The sequence below is a fragment of the Hippopotamus amphibius genome, chromosome 1 (assembly GCF_030028045.1).
Source record: "Hippopotamus amphibius kiboko isolate mHipAmp2 chromosome 1, mHipAmp2.hap2, whole genome shotgun sequence".
Taxonomy (NCBI): Eukaryota; Metazoa; Chordata; class Mammalia; order Artiodactyla; family Hippopotamidae; genus Hippopotamus; species Hippopotamus amphibius.
In genome coordinates, this window is record NC_080186.1 from 42,381,671 (window position 1) to 42,405,688 (window position 24,018).

General features: G+C 35.4%; 1 protein-coding gene across 1 annotated transcript in view; it reads left to right on the top strand.

Annotated features, from left to right (window-relative positions):
• LOC130858313 (protein capicua homolog) overlaps positions 1–11,143 on the top strand; it is a 32,468-nt gene extending 21,325 nt beyond the window's left edge. Inside the window, exon 4 of the mRNA XM_057744632.1 lies at positions 10,344–11,143. Within this exon, the coding sequence (XP_057600615.1) occupies positions 10,344–10,547 (204 nt within the window). The 3' untranslated portion in view covers positions 10,548–11,143. The remainder of the gene's footprint in view (positions 1–10,343) is intronic.
• The last annotated feature ends 12,875 nt before the right edge of the window (positions 11,144–24,018 follow it).

A 24,018-nucleotide genomic window follows, 5' to 3' on the forward strand; every position in this document is an offset into this window, starting at 1 on the left:
GGGGACACAGGTTCAATCCCTGCTCCAGGAAGATCCCACATGCCATGGAGCAACTAAGCCCGTGGGCCACAACTATTGAGCCTGTGCTTTAGAGCCCGTGAGCCACAACTATTGAGCCCATGTGCTGCAACTACTGAAGCCCATGCACCTAGAGCCCATGCTCCGCAACAAGAGAAGCCACGGCAATGAGGAGCCTGCACACCACAATGAAGAGTAGCCCCCACTCACTGCAACTAAAAAGAAAGCCCGTGCACAGCAAAAAAACACCCAACACAGCCAATAAAATAAATAAGTAAATAAATAAATAAATTTATAAAAAAAAAAAAGAATAAGATACTCAGGAATATATTTAACCAGTCTTGTACACTGAAAAGCAGAAAACACCACTGAAAGGAATTTAAAAAGGAAAGGAATTAAAGAAGACACAAATAAATGGGAAGCCACCCCATATTCAAGGGTTGGAAGACCTAATATTGTTAACATGATAATAATACCCAGAGTAATCTACCAATCTGATGTAATCCCTATCAAAATCCCAACTGCATTTTTTTTTCCAGAAATAGAAAAACTCATTCTAAAATCCATATGGAATCTCAGGGGACTCCAAATAGCCTAAACAACCTTGAAAAAATAAGAATGAAGTTGGAAGACTTCATTATTCACACTTCCTTATTTTAAAACTTACTACAGGGACTTCCTAGGTGGTGCAGTGTTAAGAATCTGCCTGCCAATGCAGGGGACATGGGTTCGATCCCTGCTCCAGGAAGATCCCCCATGTCGAGGAGCAACTAAGCCCATGTGCCACAACTATCTACCCTGCACTCTAGAGCCTGTAAGCCACAACTACTGAGCCTGTGTGCTGCAACTACTGAGGCCCACGCACCTAGAGCCCATGCTCCACAACAAGAGAATCCACTGCAATGAGAAGCCCACACATCGCAGCAAAGAGTAGCCCCTGCTCACCACAACTAGAGAAAAGCCCATGAGCAGCAATGAAGACTCAATGTGGCTAATAAATAAATTAATTAATTAATTTAAAAAATTAAAAATAAAAAAAACATTACTAAAAAACTGCAGTAATCAAAATAGTATGGTACTGGCATAAGGATAGACATTAAAACCAATGAAATAGAATAAAGAACCCCCCCACAAAAAAAAGAGCCCAGAACTATATCGTCACATATATGGTCAAATGATTTCAGTAATGCTGCCAAGATCATTCAATGAAAGAAAGAACAGTTTTTTTCAACAAATTTTACTATGAAAACAGTATATTCACATGCAAAAAATTAAGTTGGACCATTAGCCTACACCACATACAAAAATTAACTCAAAATGAATCAAAGACCCAAATGTAAGAGCTAAAACCATAAAACCCCTAAAATAAAACACAGAGGGAAATCTTCATGACATTGGTTTTGGCAGTGATTTATTTGATATAATATCAAAAGCACAGGCAACAAAAGAAAAAATAAACTTCATCAAAATTAAAAACGTTTGTGCACCAAAGGACACTATCAAGAGGATGAAAACACAACCCACACAGTAGAAAATATTTCCAAATCATATATCCAGAATTAATTGATAAGGGATTAATATCCAGAATATATAAAGAACTCTTACAATTCAACAACAACAATAAAAAAATCCAATTTAAAAATGGGCATGAGACTTAGACATTTCTCCAAAGAAGAAATACAAATGGCTAATAAGCACATAAAATGATGCTCAACATCACTGATCATTAGGGAAATGCAAATCAAAACCATTATGAAATGTCACTTTACATCCATTAGGATGGTTATTATCGAAAAAAAAAAAAAGGAAAATGATGTGTTAGTGAGGACATGGACAAATTGGAACTTTCATGCATTGTTGGTGGGAATGTAAAATGGTGCAGTTGTTGTGGAAAACAGTTTTCATGATTCTTCAAAAAGTTAAACATAGAATTATCAGATGACCCAGCAGTTCTACTACCAGGCATATACCCAAAAGAATTAAAAGCCAGGACTCAAACAGATATTTGTACCATATTCACAACAGCATGCTTTGCAATAGCCAGAAGCCACAACCCCCGTCCGTCAACAGATAAATGGATAAACAAAACATGGTATATACATACAACAGAATACTATTCAGCCTTAAAAAGGGAAGAAATTCTATTACGTGCTACAACATGAATGAACCTCAAAAACAATATGTTAAGTGAAGTCACCCAGACACATAAGGATAAACATTGTGTGATTCTAGTTATATGAGGTACTTAGCATAGGCAAATTCATAGAGACAGAAAGTGGAATATTGGTTACTAGGGTCTGGAAGGAGAAGGGGATGGGGAATGACTGTGTAATAGGTACAGAATTACTGTTTGTAATGATGTAAGAAATCTGGAAATGGATAGTGATGATAGTTGCACAACATTGTGAATATAACTTAATTCCACTAAATTGTACTTGTAAAAATAGTTTAAATGGTAATTTCTGTTGTGTGTATTTTATAATAAAAAGAACAATGTAAAAATTCACTAATCAAAAAATTGTGATCTTGGTGTAAGGACAGATATATAAATCAATGAAACAGAAAAGAATCTGCATAAATACTCGTATGCAATTATGGCCAACTGATTTTCAACATACCAAGATAATTCAAGGGAGTAAGTTTAGTATTTTTAACAAATGATATTTATATGGAAAAAAAATGAATCTTGACCCTTATCTCATACCATACACAAAAGCTAACTTCAAAATGTATTTTAGGGAAATATATGCAAATCAGATATTTGATAATGCACTTGTATCCAGAATATATAATTTTTACAACTCAATAATAAAAAGACAAATGACCTAATTTAAAAATGGACATAAGTGTTTTAATAGATATTTCTCTAAAGAAGATATACTAATGGTTAATAAGCACATGAAATATGCTCAGTATCATTAGCAAACTAAACTTACAGGGAGATGCCACTTCACATACAGTAGGATGACTACAATCTAAAAGACTACGGTAAGTGTTGACAAGGATGTGGAGAAATTGAAATCCTCATTCACTGCTGGTAAGAATGTTAAACAGTAGAACCAGTTTAGAAAACAGTTTGGCAGTTCCTCAAATTGTTAAACACAGAGTTACCATATGATCCAGAAACTCTACTTTCAGTGTATGTATATATATATATATATATATATATATATATATATATATCAAAGAAAAATGAAAAAATATGTTCACAAAAATTATGTACACAAATGTTCACATAGTATTATTCATGACAGCTGAAATAGTGGATACAACTCACAAGTCCATTAACTGATGAATGAATAAACAAAATATGGTATATCCATACAATAAGCAGAAGTCTTAAATTTGATGAAACCCTTTTATTATTTTTTTTCTGTCATGGTTTTTAGGGTCCTCTCTGCAAAAACTTTGCCTAATTCATGACCATGAAGATATTCTCTTTTTTCTTCTTCTAATAGATTTAGCTCTTATATTTAAATCTGTTATCCCATCTATCAGTGGTTGACAGATGTGTATCGAAGTTTCTAGCTATAATTGTGGATTTGTTGATTTGTCCTTTCAGTTCTATCAGTTTTTACTTCACATGTTTTGCAGATCTGTTATTTGGTGCATATATATTTAGGATTACTCTGTCTTCTTGGTGGATTGATCATTCTATAACACATTTATCTGTCTCTGGTAATTGTCTCTGCTCTAAGCTGTACTTTATCTGATATTAATATAGCCATTACTGCTCTTTTAATTAATGTTTGTATGATGTTTCTTTATCCATTCTTTTACTGTCAACCTGCCTAGATAATTATATTTGAAGTTTCTTTCAGACAGCAATATAGTTGGGTTGTGTTTTTAAATTCACTCTGCCAATCTCTGTCTATTAATTGGTATTTAGGCCATTTACATTTAAGGTAACTGTTGATCTGTTAGGCTGCCATTTTATATTTCATCTTCTCTCTGTTCTTTTTCATTTTTCTGTTTTTCTTTCCTGCCTTCCTTTGTGTTACTTGAATTTTTTAGAATTCCATTTTGACTTATCTATAGTAGTTTTGAGTGCATCTCTTTGAACAGGGATTGCTTTAGGAATACCTCATACATATGTAACTTATCATAGTCTACTGATGTCATCTTACCAGTTGAAGGGAGTCCCTTCCTTTGTGTTTCTTTACACTCCCCTTTTTACAGTTGTTTTAAATATTTCCTCTACAGACATTTATAACCACATCAGTGTAATATTTTTTGTTTCAGCTATCAAACATGTTTTGGAAACCTCAAAAAAGAAGAAAATTCTATTGCTTACTATATTGTTTCATCCTTTATGGTGCTCCAAGGTTGTTTCTTTTAGTTCCTTCCATTCTGTTTAGAGAATCTCCTTTAACCATTCTTTTAGTGTAGGTCTGCTGATACTAATTTTTTAGTTTTCCTTCATCTGAGAATGTCTTTTGATTTTCCCTTCATTTCTTAAGGCTATTTTTGCTGGATATAGGATTCTGGATTCAGAATTCTTATCTTCAGTGTTTGAAAAGTGTTGTGCCACTTCTTTCTGGCCTCCACGGCTTTTCATGAGAAATGCATTGTCATTTAAATTGTTTTTCTCTGATAGGTAAGGTGTTTTTTCCCTCTTTCCTTGCTTTCAAGATTTTTAATTTGTCTTTAGTTTTCAAAATTTTAACCATGATGTATTTTGGTCTGGATGTCTTTAAGTTTACTCAGATACTTGAATATGTAGGTTTATGTTTTTTGCCACATTTGGTAAGCTTTAAGCAATTATTTTTTAAAGTATTTTTTCAGCCATGTCTTCTTTCTCTTTTCTTTCTGGGACTCTAATAACATAAATATTAGATCTTTTGTTACTGTCCCACATATTCCTGAGGCTCTGTTAATTTTTTTAAGTTTATTTTCTCTTTGTTGTTCAGATTGAGTAATTTCTATTGTTCTATCTTGTAGTTCACTGATTCTTTCCTCTGATCCCTCTCTTCTTCCACTGAACCCACCCATTGAGTTATTATTTTATTATATATTTCAATTCTAAAATTTCCTTTTGGTTCATCTTTATGGTTTCTATTTCTCTGCAGAAACTTTCTTCTACTTTTTCATTTGTTTCAAGCATGTTTTTAAGTGTCCAGTGAAGTATTTTTATGATGGCTACTTTAAAATCTTTGTCAGACAGGTCTAACATCTCTGTTATCAAGTTGGCAGCTATTGATTGCTCTTTTTTTTCCTCTGTAATTCAGTTTGAGACATTCTTGGTTCTGGGTAGGATGTGATATTTATTTATTTATTTATTCATTCATTTATTTATTTTTGACTGCATTGGGTGTTTGTTGCTGTGGGCTTTCTCTAGTTGTGGCAAGTGGAGGCTACTCATTGTTGCAGTACGTGGGCTTCTTATTGCAGTGGCTTCTCTTGTTGTGGAGCACAGGCTCTAGGCATGTGGACTTCAGTAATTGCAGCACATGGGCCCAGTATTTGTGGCCCATGGGCTTAGTTGCTCCATGGCACGTGGGATCTTCCTGGACCAGGGATTGAACCTGTGTCCCCTGCATTGGCAGGCAGATTCTTAACCACTGCACCACCAGGGACGTCCCAAGGTAGGATGCAATTTTTGACTGAAACTTGGACATTTTGAGTTTTGTGTTATGAGACTCTGAATCTTATTTAAATCTTCTGTTTAGCCAGATTTCTCTGACACTGCTGTGGCAGGAGAGGAGAGGGGCATATTATCTCATTAATGCCAGGTTGGGGTAGAAGTCCATGTTTCTGATTTGGACTCCGCTGACATGCAAAGTAAGGGCTATTAATTATTGTTGGGCATGGATGGGAGTTCTGGCTGCCTAGTAGTGCTCCAACTGATGTTTCCCTGCTCTGGAAAGATAGGAGTGCCTCATTACTGCTCCCCTTGTGACCTCCACTGACACTACTGTGGAGGAGGAGACAAGTAGCCTCATTACTGCTGGGTAGTGGTGAAAGTCCTGACCCTATACTACGCTTCTTCTGACACTGGCTCCATTATCTTTCTTAAAAAAATGTAATGTATTTAATTTTAAGTTTGTATGATGTAATTTTTAAATGGATGTTTCTAACTACTGGCTCACAAAATTTTTTACAATTTAACAAACAGCTCTTAAAAGTCAGCAGGGGCTGCACAACTACGTAAAAATGCATATAACCTTTCCTACCAATGCAGGGGACTCGGGGTTCAGTCCCTGCCCTGGGAAGATCCCACATGCAGTGGAGCAACTAAGCCCTTGTGCCACAACTACTGAAGCCCGCACACCTAGAGCCCATGCTGCAACAAGAGAAGCCACCGCAATGAGAAGCCCATGCACAGCAATGAAGAGTAGTCCCTGCTCACTGCAACTAAAGCCCACATGCAGCAACAAAGACCTAACGCAGCCAATAAATAAATAAGTTTATTTATTTATTTAAAAAAATGCATATCACCTTTGATCCAGCAACTCTACTACTAGGAATCAACAGTAAAGAATTCTAAATTTCCCTTAAATTCATCTTGTACAACTGTTTACTTGACATCTCTTCTTGTGTCTAATAGGCATTTCAAATTTATTTTTCTCAAAACTAAACTCTACTTTTATTACACAAAACCTGTTTCTTCTTCTGTATTTCCTAAGTAAATGGCCCATCATCATGCAATTGCTCAGGTTAATCAGTCTTGACTCTCCTCTTTCTTTTACACCATCTAAACTATTAGCAAACCTTGTTGGTTGCATCACCAAAATATATTATGAATCTGAATCTGATGATTTCTTACCTTTTTCATCATTGAGTCTCATTGGTTCTAATTAGCTGGTACACCAACATCTTAAGTAATCACTGTGGCTCTGTCTGCCCAAACCTGAGTTACACCCATCTCTGGGGGAACTGAATCAATTCTACACAAAACACCTGGATGAATTCTGATAAAAAGATAATTTTGGCTATAATTTTGAAGCATGATCATTTAATTGCTTATGTTCTCTGTTATAAACATTAAATAATTCTCTCTATATATAGTAGACTAAGTGGGGGAAAAGGAAAGAAAAACAGTATTTAGTGCTTATAATTCTCTCTTTCTTTCTCTCTCTCTCTCTATATATTTTTTAATTTTTTTTTTCCACACCACATGGCTTGCAGGTTTTTAGTTCCCCGGACAGGGACTGAACCTGGGCCCTGCAGTGAAAGTGCCAAGTCCTAACCACTGGACCGCCAGGGAATTCCCATAAAATATTTTTACATGTAGTATGTTTTCAAATGTGAATTAATTTATGTGGCCTAAACAAATCTCTCTAAAAAAAAAAGCGATATTTTAATCATCTAGACTCTGTTCTTTTAAAAAGCTCATTCATGCTTAATCTATCTTTTTTCACAAAGAATGGAACAATGTAATTATGTGTGTAAATTCATGATAAATTCCTCTATGTGGCAAATACTTTTTTCTAAGGTACTCTATAATTTACTGCTCACACACTGAAAAGTAAACATAAAAGACCTGTTTTACACCTTTATTCCAGTATCCTTTTAAACCTCTGTCCAGTTTATTGCTGATATCTCTGGGTTCTTCACTAGACTCACAAAAGAACAGTTTTCTTCATTTGAAATATATAATTGCCAAATAGAACACAGTTCGAAACTTGAAATGCTCAGAGTATTATAAAAGTTACTTTGACTTTTTAACTACAGTAACTACTGTATATGTATTAAATTTTCAGGAGAATTATAACTTTAAAGTACTTAAATTCTCTCCATTTAAACACATATGATTATTGCCGTTCAAGAAAGTTATGTCTGTTGTATGCAATTTATATATTCAATACACATTTGAGTGCTGCTACATATGAGTACTTTGACAGGTGCTGAGACAGTCAAGAAGACAAACTTAGTTTTTGCTTACAGAGAATCACAGTTTGGGTCTATTTTTGTAGATATTGTTTATACTGCCTGCATATAACCTTGAAAATTAAATATCATTTTCTTCAGCCAACCCCCAATGCCTTGCTTTCACTGACTCCCTTGTCCTTCAGGCCTAAGAGTGCTAATGACTTCTGGCTGTCTTTGGTTCTTGAGATCCTCTTCTTCCCTTAACCCTATCCACATATCTGTAAATAGTCCCTTACAAGCTATATTAATTTGTCTTTTTGAGCATGCTATCCATTTAGTGCAAAGACTTTGATTAACATAAACGATTTCAACATGCATTCTGAATGAAGGTTGATGTTGGAAATATTCAGATTCTGGTTAACTATTGACTTGTTTGGGTAAATACTTTGAAGGGCTAGCTGCTTATCTTCTAGAGTACCATTCCTGCCTCCTTCTTCATTCTCCATTGTTATTAACTCCATAATAACTTTTATCTAAAGTTTAATTTTTTTACTTTCTTCTCCAGTAGACTGTAAGTTACATAGGACAGAAATCATGTTTATTTTTCCACTATTGTATTGCTTGTGACTAGCATGTAGCAGATACTTAACAAACATTTGCTCATCCACTTATATAACAAACATTACTGAGGACCTCTTATGTGCCAGGCCCTATTTTCAAATTCTGAAAGCAGAAAAAATAAACCAAGTTCTTTCTCTTATGAAATGAATAAATAATTGTGTTCCCAATATCGATCTACGGGATATTAATAGCACTTACATGAAAAAAGCATTCTATGGACAAATAAATTTAGGCAACAGTTACTCAAAAGTTGAATTAATTTTTTTGCTGTTGCAGGTTTTATCAGTTACTTTAATAAGCAAACATGAATTTGCAAGAGAGGATTGATATGTATTCACTGTTTCTTAATCTTTTCTATCACAGAGCTCCTTTTTCATTGAGCAGTCAAAGATAAAGATTTTAAAGTAGGCCATAATTTGGGTGGGCATGGTTGTTGTTTTAGATTTTTAGATGGGTCAGGAAAAAATTGACTAGAGGTGCAATTTCCCTACCTAATCCACTCCTATTTATTATTCTTTAATCAACTGATTTAAGATGTATAAAACAAAATGATCTTTATGATTTAAGAGCAAATCACGCTTCTTTTAGAAGTTATAAAATTTAAAGTTTTTCAGGTGATTCATGGAGTGGTGTATAATAACAAATTTTCAATATAATAGTTTGCTCCTCAAAGAGGTACACACAACATTGAAACAACTGGCATAATTTCAAATTTATCCATGTTTAATTCAGGGCCATGCCAACATAGCCTTAATCCACTTTACCAATTCACAGGATGGCCTACTAAAAAACCATGTACCTTCTTATTTCCACCTCTTAAATGTTCTTGTTCTTCCAGAAGAAGTCCTAGTTCCACCTCTTAATCACTGTGTCTTTGAAAAAAATGTATCATCTTTGAACCTCAGTTTCCTCAACTATAAAATGAGATAATTGCTATCTCACATATATAAATATATATATCTATTTCCTCTCATGACTGGGAGGTTACAGAAAAGAAAAGCCAGGGAAATAGACGAAAATGATGAATATGGTAATGGATTCAAGTTAGAGACATCAGTAAAAATGCCTGTTTGATTAATATAGCTACAGATGGATAAATATAGCCTGGATCATCTTGTGGCATGTGAAAGTAAGGACCTGTTCAACACACACACACACACACACACACACACACATTAGTGGGATATGTCAATGGGGCACAGGAGCCAACCAAAAGAACTCCCAATGGCCAGAGCTGGAGAAATTTTGAGCATTGTTCAAATCAAAGCAGCATTTGATTATAATCAAAAGTATAAAATAAATATTCATGAGTCCATATTGATATAAGTAAATGACTGAATAAATTAGTAAATGAGGGAGAACAGACAAATCTCCCATGCAGAAAAATTCCAAGTAAATTATGTAGATACTCCAACTTAAAGGAAGGGGAGAATGAGTTGCCACTCCTTGAGTGTGGGCTGCACACAGATTTCTTCCAAAGAGTACAATATGGAGAGGCAGGAAGAAAGAATAGCCTTACAGTGGAGAAGCCTGACAAACACTACTTCAGTCAGGTTATCAAAGTCAACATCAACAATCATAAGTCATGTTGGTGGTATGTAACCTTGACATGATATAATTAAAATGGCACTTTACATTTGTAATCTTCCTCCAAAAACCCTGTAACTCATACCATTCACACCTATTAGAATGGTCAAAATCCAGAACTCTGACAACACCAAATTTGGGCAAGGATGTAGACCAACAGGGACTCTCATTCATTGCTGGTGGGAATGCAAAATGGTACAACCACCTTGGAAGTTTGGCAGTTTCCTACAAAACTAAATATACTCTTACTATTTGACTTTTTTGGTTTTTGGTTTTTTTACTACTTGTGTTTTCTTTCTTTTTAGCGGCACCGTGGGACATGTGGGATCTTAGTTCCCCGACCAGGGACTGAACCCACACCCCCTGCAGTGGAAGAGCAGAATCTTAACCACTGGATGGCCAGGGAAGTCGACTCTTACTATTTGATCCAGCAACTGTATTCCTTGGTATGTATCCCCAAAAGTTTAAAACTTACGTTAACACAAAAACCTGAACACGGATGTTTATAGCACCTTTATTCATAAATGCCAGAACTTGGAAGCAACCAAGATATCCCTCAGTAGGTGAATGTTTTAATAAAGTGTGGTACACCCAGACAAGGGAATGTTATTCACTGTTAAAAAGAAATGTGCTATCAAGCCATGAAAAGACATGGAGGAATCTTAAATGCATGTTGCTAACTGAAAGAAGCTGATCTGAAAAGGCTACATATTGTATGATTCCAACTGTGTGACATACTGGAAAAGCCAAAACTATCGAAACAGTAAAAAGATCAGTGGTTTCTGGGGGTTGGGTGCTTGGAGAGATGAACAGACAGAGCACAGAGGATTTTTAGGGCAGTAAAATACTCTGTATGACACTAAAATGATGGATGTATATCATTATGTATTTGTCCAAACCCATAGAATGTAAAACATCAAGAGTTAACCATAAGGTAAACTGTGGGTTTTGGGTGGTTATGACATGTCACTGTAGGTTTATCAATTGTAACAAATGTACCACTCAAGTGAGGGATGTTTATAATGGGGGAGACTATGCATGTGTAAGGGGTAATGAATATACGAGAAATCTATGTACCTTCCTTTCAATTTTGCTGTGAATTTAAAACTGCTCTAAAGAAATAAAGCCTTTTAAAAATTAACAAAATAGATTTATTATTTATTTATTATTTATTAACTAGTCTAATCATGAGAAAAACATTACACAAATTCCAATAAGGGAACAACTTTACAATGTACCTGACCAGTACTACTCAACACTGTCAAAGCTTTCAAAGAAAGTCTGAGAAAATATCACAGCCAACAGGAGCCTAAGGAGATAAGACAGGTAACATGGGATCCTGGATGGGATCCTGGAACAGAATAAGGACATTAGGTGAAAACTAAGAAAATATGAATAAACTACGAACTTTAGTCAAAAATAATACAACTACTGAGTCATTAATTATAACAATGTATCATACTAATAACATAAGATGTTAATAATAGGGGAAACTGTGTGGATAAGGGGGTAAATGGGAACTCTCTGTACTATCTGTTCAATTTTTCTGTAAATCTAAAACTGTTCTAAATGATATAGTCTATTACTAAGAAAGAAAAGGCCTCTCATGATGCTTGGTATATGAAAGGTGTTCAATAAGTGCTCTGTATAATCACTGTTATCATCATTGTAATTAATAATAATGTAACTGATGTTTCCAGTTTGCACCAGTTTATAGTCACAAATACAATTTTACTTATGATACTCATCCTTGTTTTGACAGAAGCCATTTATAGCATAGAGGAGACACATTTGAGCTGAACAGAAAAGTAGACTGAGATCAAAAGCCTGGCTCTGAAATTTTACATTCTTTGTTATTTACTTTGCCTCTCTAATATATTTGCTACTTACTTTGCCTTCCTCATTTTTAAGATGGGGCTGAAAATGGCACCTACAATAAATGTCAGAATGAAATGAGGCAATGTAAATATTCATTCATTCATTCATTCTACCAGTTGATACTGAGTGCCTACTATGAGGAAAATCAAGAAAGAACAGGATTTTGGGGGAAGGAGGGGCAGGGAGTAGTAGATGTTCAGTTTTGGATCTGTTCAATTTGAGATGCTTATTTGAGATATACAATGGAAAAGTCAAATAAACGGTTATATGTGAGTGTCTTAAACACAGAGAAGCGGTCAAAGCTGGAGAGATGAATTTAGCCTTACAGTTTTGGGACTAAATAAATTGACTTGAGGAACACTCCAACACTTAGTGCTTAAGTACAAGAAGAATCTGTAAAAAGAAAGAGAAAAAAGAAAGCCTAAGCAGGAAGAACCAGAGAGGTAGGGGAAAAAATCTGGATGCAGTGATGTCAACAAATAAAAAAAAAAAGTTCAGGAAGAAACGTGTTGAATACTGCAGAGAGGTCAAGTAAAATGAGGAAAGAGAACTATTCACTGCATTTGGTAATACTAAGGTTGTTGATAACACTGACAAGAGTAGTTTCAGTAAAGTAATAAGGGCAGAAGCTGGAATGAAGTGGGAAGAAGAGTAAATGGGAGATGAGGGAGAATGGACAGTAGATTTGACAAGTTAGAGAATTTTGCTGTGAAAAGGAGGAAAGAAATGAGATGGTGACTGAAATGAATTTAGTGTCAAGGGAGGGTTTTTAAAGATGGAACACTAGAGCATGTTTGTAGAATTGGAATGATTCTATGAAAAGAAAGAAATTTTGCATATACATAGGTATTTAAAATGGCTTTTTGTTGTTTTATTTGTTGTTATTATTATTATATGATTTATAATCTCTCACCTCCAAAATCTCACCCAGTTATGTCTGGAAGTCTGAGAGTATCTCATGTAAGATCATGAATAGTCCTTCTGCTACCACCTGTCATGTTATACTCTCCTGCCAAACTCCCTTCAGTGAAATCTCCTGACCTCTAACTGCCCATGAAATTATTTAATGATGCCTCTTCACTGATACTAGTTCTGAGGCTCATCTTGAATATTCTGATGTCTGTTTCAAAGACACTGCTTCCTGATGCTCCCAAGGCTGCTAGGAGCAATATGCTAAAATCCTTTAGCTGCCAAAAAACTGGTAGATTTCTTATAGTTTTCAATGGGCAACATTTAGGGCAGAAGAGCAGAGAATGCTCCTCTTCCACACTTTATATAATACCTGGGAACCAAGCAGTGCTGATTGCGACCCAAGTTCTCCCAGAGTATTTTCTAAAAATAACCTGTTCCATATCTTGTTAAAGTACCTAAGGGCTTCAAACTTAAACCAATTAGTTGAATCCATTCTCTAAGACAAACCCCACGTTGTATTCCCAATTTTCCTTTTCACCCTACCTACTGTTTTTATAACTTCTTTCTCTCCCAAACTTCATGCAAAACAATTCATGCAAATTCCCAGTTGGCCTAATACACTGGTCTTTTAATCTAAATATCAGAAATAGGGATATAGTTTAGGATAAAGTTTAAAACCCATCTAGAGTTAGTGGTGAACCAAGGATGGGGCAGTGGGAGTAGTTTGTTCTGAATGAAGCCAATACGGAGGTAAACTAAATGTAGAGAATTAAAAACAATAATTAAAACTGATTCAAGTTAGATCTGCTTTTTATTATCATCTTATACCAGCACTTCTAAACCAAAACAGTGATACCCTGTCCCCCAAACCTTTTGTTAGTCTAACTTCTAAATAATTGTGTTTTAATAATATAACATAAGCTTCCAATTAGCACATTTTTTTTTTTGTATTATTCTTTTTTTTTTTTTTTGGTTGTTTCTATTTATTTATTTATTTATTTATTTATTTATTTATTTATTTATTTTTACAGTAAGTCCTTGTTGGTTACCTATTTTAAATACAGCACTGTGTACAATGGCAATCCCAAACTGCCAATCTACCTACCCTGCCCCCAATTAGCACATTTTAAAATTATTTAAACATTGTACTCTACATGGAAGTTAACCTGGAATCAGCTTCAAACACACTCAGACTCAGCTACACATTTGTTTTTAGACTAAGTTCATACTGGTTCAGAATTGCTTGAGTTCACTACATATGTTGTTCTTGTCTCCAACCCCTGTGCTGCTACATATTTCTGCATTTAAACAGTAAATTTGATGCAAATTATAAGGCAGAGATTGTAAAGATGAAGAAAGGAAATTGATTTCTTCAATTCTGTCATTTTACGTCATTATATGGAGTTTTTATTTGTGTTTAAAATTTCAAATTTAAATTAGATATATTTGAAAGCTGCTAAAATCAATCCTGAATAAGCAAAGATGTGTAATTTCAAAAATTTATTGTGAAATAGGATTTTTGTAAACCTCTGCCAAGCTTATCCTTTTTGTTTAAGACTTTTTCTAACTTTTTCTAGATATCTTGCTTCACTTAAAAGAAACTTTTCAAAATTAGAGTCAATTAAAAAGATTTCTTCAATCGGTGAGTAGAGATAGATTGACAAATCTTTATATATTCTCTACTGAATATGAGTATGTGAAGAAGATCAGTTTTGATGAAGTCATGGGCAAATATGCAGACAACTAAGGCTCAAAAACAAAATGTTATTCATTATTGCAAAAGACCATTATGTAAGTATGTTTCTTTCCCCTTTAAAAATAAATTAAGAAGGATTAATCTTTTACTTTTTTTCTGTACTATAATATTTACTTTTTTTTGTTCGATCTTTATTGGAGTATAATAGCTTTACACTGTTGAACCAGTTTCCACTGTACAACAAAGTAAATCAAAAGTGAATCAGCTGTATTTATACATATATTCCCATGTCCCCTCACTCTTGAGCCTCCCTCCCACCCTCCCTATCCCTCCCCTCTAGGTCATCACCAATCATGGAGTTAGTCTCCCTGTATTATGCAGTTGCTTCCCACTAGCTATTTTACATTTGGTAGTGTATAAATGTCAATACTACTCTTTCACTTTGTCCCAGCTTCTCCTTCCCCTCCTCCCCATGTCCTCAAGTCTGTTCTGTACATCTGTATCTTTATTCTTCCTCTGCCACTGAGTTCATCACTACCATTTTTTTAGATTCCATATATAATATTTACTTTTAAACATTTTATACATATTAGTGTATATATGTCAATCCCAATCTCCCAATTCATCCCACCCCCTGTATAATATTTACTTTTTTATTTTTTGTTTTCAATAAAAGAAGTATTTCAATCCATGCATATACAGTCAATTAATTTACAAAAAAAAAAGGATCCAAGGATATACAATGGGAAAAGCACCTCTTCAATAAATGGTGTTGAGAAAACTGGACAGCCACACGCAAAAGAATGAAACTAGAACACTACTTTATACCATACACAAAAATCAACTAAAAATGGATTAAAGACTTGAACATAATACCTGAAATCATAAAACTCCAAGAAGAAAACAAAGGGAGTAAACTCCTTGACATCTGACTTGGCAATGACTTTTTTGGATCTGACACCAAAAGCAAAGGCAACAAAAGCAAAAATAAACAAGTGGGACTACATCAAACAAAAAAGCTTCTGCACATTAAATGAAACCATCAACAAAATGAAAAGGCAACCTATGGAATGGGAGAAAATATTTGCAAACCATATATCTGATAAGGAGTTAATATCCAAAACATATAAAGAACTCATGCGACTCAATAGCAAAAAACCAACAATCCAATTAAAATGTGGACAGAGGATTTGAATAGACATTTTTCCAAAGAAGACATACAGATGGCAACAGGTATATGAACATGTGCTCAACATCTCTAATCATCAGGGAAAAGCAAATCAAAACTACAGTGAGATACCACCTCATTCCTGTTAGAATGGCTACTATCAAAAAGATAAGAAATATCAAGCACTGGTGAGGATGTGAAGAAACGGGAATCCTGTGCACTGTTGGTGGGAATGCAAATTGGTGCAGCCACTATGGAAAAGAGTTTGGAGGTTCTCAAAATATTAAAAATAGAACTACCTTATGATCTAGCAATTCCACTTCTGGGTATTTATCTAAAGGAAACAGTAGTGTCCTCTGATGGATGACAGGATAAAGAAAATGTGCTATATATACACAATATAATATTATTCAGCCATAAAAAAAGGAAATCTTGCCATTTGCAACAACCTATATAGACCTTATGCTGACTGAAATAAGTCAGACAGAGAAAGACAAATACCATATGATCTCACTTATATGTGGAATCTAAACAAACAAACCCACAAGAAGTGAAATCATAGACACAGAGAACAGATTGGTGATTGCCAGAAGCAGGGGATGGGGGGTATGAAAAATAGGTGAAGGTGGTCAAAAGGTAACTTTAAACTTACAGTTATAAAATAAATGTCATGGACACGTATAGCATGGTGACTATAGTTAATACTGTATTGTATATATGAAAGTTGCTAAGGGAGTAGATCTTAAAAGTTCTCACCATAAGAAAAAAAATTTTTTAACTATGTGTGGTGATGGATGTTAACTAGACTTATTGCAGTAGTCATTTCACAATATATACAAATACTGAATCATTATGTTATATACCTGAAACTAATATAATGTTAGATGTCAATTATATCTCAATAAAAAAGATTTTTGCTGTCTGCATTTTTTTCTGGTCGTTATGATTATTTATTTTATTTTCTTATTTTCACTAAAAATAATTTTGTCATCTAGAGGAGGAATGTTAGCAAAATGATCCATTTCTGGTGTCAAATACACAAAGTACCCCACTTCCTATAGTAATAACAATTTAATATTTTAAGAATGAGGTTAAGAATATTTTCCTTTCTTGAACATTCCATGTCTCTAAATTCAAGACACTTTATTTTTTATATTTTATTCTGAATCATTCACCAATTTGTACATCTTACAAAACTGTCTTATCTCCCCAAATAAACTATAAATTCCATGAAGGCAGTTCATGTAATAGGAAATCAGTAAATATAAATGTAATAAATATTCTCACTGCTTCCTAACTAGACCAAAAATTGAATTTGATTTTGAGAAGGGAAAAGCTTAAGCACTGAAATATAATGATTCCAAATTTAGCTGTTCATGTTCTGAGGCAACTCCATTCTTAGTTTAAAACAGTAATTATTGTAGCAATTGCACTCTCCCCTTTTGTAGCAGATATCTCTGGTACCACCCATATCACATATTCACAGCCTATCTCTGATTTTAGCTATATCTGTGTTACGTCATTCCAGTTCATGTCACATTGCCAGTGTCCTACTCAAATAAATCTGCATTCTATCCTTAGGCCTTCTCCAGACATCACGGGAGCTTGCTCAGCGCATTAGGCAAGCACAGTACAGATGAGTGGGGGATTTAACCTCTATTTGGGGCAACTCTCAATTAATAGGATGTGGTGTTTGTGGATAAATGCTCAAGTCTCTTTAAAGTGGACTACAAAAAACTCAATAACACATCCTTATGTTTGATTTCCTCTTTCCCTATTTCACTCTACTTACTCCCTCCCTTTTGGTTCCTGGGATTACCTCCTAAATAAACTACCTGCCTCCCAAATAAACTACCTTCATCCAAGACTGCGTCTCTGACTCTGCTTTCAGAGAAACACAAATTGAAAATACTCTCAACTACTATATTCCAGTAACATTAGGGATTTTGTAGTTCTGTAGAGAAGACAAGCTCTTTCTTCCCTCAGGGCTTTTATAGATGTTATTCCTTCTATTTGTTATGTTTTGTTATCTCATCACTATCAACTTAAATATCATTTCATAAGGGAAAACGTTCCTGACTCCTTAGAGCAGGTTAGATGGCCTCTTGTTCAATGACCTTATATCAACCAGTACTTTTGTTTAATGGTATTTATGTAGTTGAATATTTATTTGGGTAATTTTGTGTTTAAAGTTGGTTCCCTAAATTAGGCCATAAGCTCCATGAGGGCAGGAATGACGTCTGTTCACAGTAATATGCTCAACAACTAGTAAAAAGTCTGGCGTCCCCTGGGTAGTCAATAAATACGTACTTGGTGCCTATCATTTGTTCAGCACTTTTCTAGACTCTAGGGATACAGTAAAGAACAAATCAGACAAATATTCTACCCTCATAGATCTTACATTCTAGTAGAAAGAATGAAGACAAAACCCAAAATATACAAATAAAATATGTGGTATGCTATGAAATTGTAAACGCTATGAGGAAAATCAAATAACAAAGGGAAAAAGAGAGTATTGAAGTAGTTGCAGTTTTAAATAGGGTGATCATGGAAGGCATCAATGAGGTGAAATTTAAGAAAACACCTAAAGATACAAACCAATATTAATATATGGGTTAAGTTAAGGCAAAGGGAAAAATAAGTGCAAAGACCCTCAGGCAGGAGAATGCCTGTCGTGGGCATATTCAAAGAAAATCTGTGAAGCTAGTATGGTAGGATTAGTAGAGCGAGTGAGGAGAAAATAGGAAGAGATGACATCAGAAAGGAGACAGTTAAACAGATAATGTATAACCTTGGAGAGTATTGTTAGGACTCTTAATTTTACCCTGAGTGAGACAATAAGAAGCCATTGGAGTTTTGAGCAGGAAAGTAATAATAATCTATCTTCTATTTTAACACTATGACCTTGGCTGCTATGCTGAGAAGGATGACAAAGACAAGAAGAGAAACAAAGAGACCAGTTAGGATGCCATTGCAGTAATCAGGGCAGGAGACTAAGGTAACATGGACCAGGATGGTAGCAGTGGAGATAGTGATTAAATAATCAGATTCTGGATATGTTTTATAGAGAGAGCCAGTAGGGTTTGCCTCCAAGGTTTTAGGTTTGAACAAGTAGAACTGAGATAAGAAAGACTGTAGGAGAAGCAGGTTTGGGGGTAAGATATAAAATATGAGATGCCTACCATATATCCAGATGGAGATGATGGGTAGGCAGTTGGATATACATGAGTCGGGAGTTCAGGGGAGAAAGTCTGACTGGAGATATAAATTTGGAGGTTGTCAGCACATACATGATATTTAAAGCTATTAGATTGGATGAGATGCCTGAAAGTATACGGCTAGATAGAAAAAGAGAGGGAGTAAAAGGTTTAAGTCCTGAGACCTTCCAATATTTGAGGTCAGGGAAATGAAGAGGAACCAGCAAGAGAATGAAAAGGAGTAGTCAGAGAGAAACCAGGAGAGTGTTTTGTGAATTGCAGAAGTTCTGTTCTTATTGCTTCAAATTTTTCAGTAAAATAGGAAGTAAAGTTATTACCTGAAAAGTGCAAAAGGGAGAGGAGTTGGAGAGCTGAGGAAAAACAGAAGGTATGAATAGTTTTCTAGGAGAGTAGAAGAGTAAAAACTTTTCTACTACCCATACTAGCACAATATAGCATGGTTTCTGAATAGCATTAATGGACCACTTGAGGTTCGTGATTATGAATTTAAAGCGAGAGCAGTCAGTAGAGTTATGTGTTTTTCTCCCGTCACATTTAGTGATGTGAGTGTATTCAAAGGGTAAAAAGAGAGTTGAATTTAACCAGTTTTTCCATAGGAATATGAGTGAGAGAGAAGCAAGTGGGTTGAAGATGTGTGGAAGTAAATAATTATAATCATTGGCCATGGAGTTTAGGTAAGAATGGTTTGAGGTCATAAGTGGCATGAAGGACAATTAAAAGGTCATAGGAACAACAGGTTATAATTCTCAGAGGGCTTTGAGAATTACTGGAGTTATGATCCCAGAAGGAGTGATTAGAAAGACAGATGATGGTTGGAGAGTAGAATGCTTGAAACCAGCATTATAGGAAGTTTATAGTTATAGGTAAGACAAGGTCTAGGGTGTTATTATGGTAGTGAGTGGCAGAGGTAGGTTGGAAAGAAGTCAGGTAAGACATGTACATAGTCTAATGGAGATTATATTGAGGGGAAAGAGGGATGACATAAGAGATCTGGGCTTTTTGTAGTGATTGATATAATGATTGATATAAACAGGGACAAATAGCATCACAAGATTACTTCTGGTGGTCCCAAGGAAGATGTTTATGGTAAAACAGTATTGCAAGGGAGAGGAACTCTTCCCAAAAGCTGAGAATTTTGTGTCATACCTTGAATTCTGCTGGAGGCATTGAGGAATTCAGAGGGTCCCTGAATAACAAAATTTAACATTTATTGAATGTCAAGGCACTAAACTCAGAATCAATGTAAGAAAATCTTGTGGTCAACTCACTCAAGTCTGGCTTCATTCCCTACCACTGTACTAGAAGGGTGCCAGTGAGCCTGATTGGGTCTTCTTTAGAAGGACTCCATACAAAAGGACTGCTTTGAGGGTGAGGTGACCTCTACAGGTGGGTGGACTGCCAGAAACTAAGCCTGAGGGAAGTTGTAATCAGTAAGATGGAAGAGACATTGAGTAGTATAGAGAGATTCCCCAGGAATTGGAAAGAAGGGTCCATGAAAAAGCCCATGAAAGCACTCTGTGAAAGAGCCAATGATTGTGTAACTGCCATAAAGAAGACTCTGAAGGCAGATTATAACTATATCAGTTAAGCAATATTTTTCTGCCTCTTACCTCTCCCTTGTTCCAGTCTAGTGTATAGGGGAGAAGGAGTGAAAGTGCAAAGTGGTAAAGTAGAAAAAAAAAGTCAATTATGTTACTCTCTCCATCACAGGATTTTACATCTGACAGAGGTCAAGCTGGGTAAAGGAGTTTAAATTGTATGAGAGTTTGAAGTAGGAGAGTTTGGTCTGGACATTTTTTGACTGGCGGGTTTTTTTAAAAAATTACTGCAAAGTGACCTGCAAAGCCACGAGACCTCCTGAGGTATCATCCAGGGATGGGGGAAAAAAAGTTGAGAGAGCAGTCTTGAAGGAATTAGTGGGAAAGGATAAAATTACTGTCTGCTAGCACTCTACCAGGTTCAGCTTGTTTAGTAAAAAGGCTATACCATTATATTGTAAGGTAAAAAATGGTAAGAATCATAGGAAAGGAAGGGGAAAAGTTCTTTGAGAGTTGGGTGAAAAAACAATAAAGAATCTAGGAAGTAAAATAGAAGAGTCAGCATTTTAACAGGACCTGAAAATAACACTGGATACTTAAGAGTAGATAGAACTTAAAAGTGAGAAGGAAAGGCTACTAACTAACAGGCAGTATTAATCTGGGTTCCCTAGAAAACAAATTCTGAGGCAAAGCTGAAGTGCTAATGTAAGGGTGAAGAAAAAGGGCAGTGAGGTAGGGGAAAGTTGGTAGCAAATATAATGTGGTATATTACTAAACTGGCCATTACTTCTCAAAGTTACACAACCAGAAACTTACCCAAATAGGACATATCCAAGCAGGTACTACAGAAACACTATGCCTTAGAAAAATCTACTGAAGAAGAATGAAGAGAGAATGTCTGGCCACTCTTGTGTCCTGTTCCCCATTGTCAAAGTTCGCCCCTCACAGAGTTAATTACCCTATCCTTTCTAGTCACTTGGCCTCTCCTGTACTTTCTGTATAAGCAAGATATCATACTCTGTGGTATGATCCTTCACCTTAGTCTTGAATTTGTGGCAGGATTCAGAGACTTCAGGATTCAGTTGTGAAACCACTTTGATCATTGGAGTCTGTAGAACTGGTCATGGAGGCAATAGCTGAGGCTGAGCAAGCAGCTGAAGGCCAGGAAGGCTAGCGGAAAATCTGAGGCAATGCATAAAAAGCATCAAATATATGCCCAAATCTATAACTGTGGCCTAGACAGTCTCACTTGGATGGTCCACACGAATCTTAATTTCAACATTTCTAAAATATTTTCAAACTTTTTTATTATGATATGTTACATATCCACAGAAAAGGAGGGGAAAAAAAAAGCCACAGAGGAAGGAATATATTTACAACACATAAAACTCACAAAGGACTCATTATAGAAAAAAAATACAAAAATCTCCTTCAAACCAAGGGAAATCCAATGCTGATAAATACATGAAAACAGCTCAGTTAGCAATCATCTCCAATAGAGAACTTAAAAAATAATTAGCAATCAGAAAAATTCACTTTAAATGATAATGATAATTCCACTTGTAGATAGGATATAGTGGGAAGCATAGACCAATGTTCTGCTGCAACAACTAGGAAAAAAATGGATAAATTAAAAAAATCATATTTTGAAATACATTAGTGTTCATTTAGATGAATTAAAATTTCATAACAAAGAGCCCTCTCCAGGTAAGCTGACAATAGCCAACTGTTTTCTTTCCTCACTGTACTTGCTAATTCCAGGCACAAACTGAGGAATTGGGCTTGGCCTAGTCAGAGGGACTCCCCTGGGAGAAAAAGAAACAAAACCATTTGACAGCTGGTATAATGGATTGGAATTTAGTGGTACCCCAAATGTGCAGCCAGTTAATCACATGGGATTTTTTGACAGAGTGAATCAGAAACCTGGTGAGCCTGGGCCAGGGAGGCAGAGTAAAATTTCATGGTGCTTAGGAAACAAAGACAAACACAACTGATATCCCTCTCAAGAAATTTGCTAGATTTTAAACATGCATTAGAAGAGAAGCAAGCGAATTAAGTTCAAAACTTCAAAGTTTTCAAAGAAATTTCCAAAAAAATTTCAGGATTGAGGAGACAGAGACTCACTAGGCTTTCAGTCAAAAGCCTGGGATGGTCACACTTGAGGATGGGGTTAAACTGAAAAGGTAGAGTAAAATCTCTTGTGGTTTCATGATGTTCAGACTTCTGGATGAATCTCCAATGGTGTTTCAGGCTTCTCCACAGTAGGTCAGTACCAAAGACCTACCTAGCTTTCTACTGAAAGCTCAGAAGGGCCACATTAGAGGTGGATTGAGTTTCATTAAAACTAAACTCAGCTCCAACCTAGCTCAATCCAGTTGTACTGAGGTAATCTTCACCTTACTCCATTTACTTTGTAGAGAAAAGAGTGGACTATCTCTGGGGGAAAAATGCCATCACCAGTATTTTCTATGGTCTATTAACACAATGTCTTCATATAATTAAAAATTACAATACATATAAAGAGAAAAAAAGAGACACCAATAATCAAGATAACAAACAAATAGAGTAAGAACCAGAAATGATCCACATGTTGAAATTAGCAGACAAGGACTTTAAAATCACTATTACAAATATGTTTAAAACTTAAAAAAGAGATTTCAAAAAGTGGGTGAAAACGTGGAACTTCAAGAGTGAGTTAAAATTCATATAAAAAAGAATCATCAAATGGATAATCTAGAAATGAAAAATACAATAACTGAAATAATGAACTCATTAAATGCATTTAAAAGCAGATGAGAAAGGCTAGTGAACTCAAAGACAGGTCCAATGAAAATATTTAAACTGAAGCATAGAAAGAAAAAAAAGTGAGAAAATGAGGTATCACCTCACACCAGTCAGAATGGCCATCATCAAAAAATCTAGAAATAATAAATGCTGGAGAGGGTGTGGAGAAAAGGGAACTCTCCTGCACTGTTGGTGGGAATGTAAATTGGTACAGCCACTATGGAAAACAGTATGGAGGTTCCTTAAAAAACTAAAAGTAGAACTACCATATGACCCAACAAGCCCACTACTGGGCATATACCCTGAGAAAATCATAATCCAAAAAAGATACATATACCACAATGTTCATTGCAGCACTATTTACAATAGCCAGGACATGGAAGCAACCTAATTGCCCATCAACAGATGAATGGATAAAGAAGATGTGGCACATGTATACAATGGAATATTACTCAGCCATAAAAAGGAATGCAATTGAGTTATTTGTAGTGAGGTGAATGGACCTAGAGTCTGTCATACAGAGTGAAGTAAGCCAGAAAGAGAAAAACAAATACCGTATGCTAATGCACATATATGCAATCTAAAAAAAAATGGTACTGATGAACCCAGTGGCAGGGCAAGAATAAAATGCAGATGTAGAGAATGGACTTGAGGACACCAGTTGGGGGGAAGGGTGAAGGGGAAGCTGGGACGAAGTAAGAGAGTAGCATTAACATATATACACTACCAAAAATAAAACAGATAGTGGGAAGATGCTGCATAACACAGAGAGACCAATTCAATGAC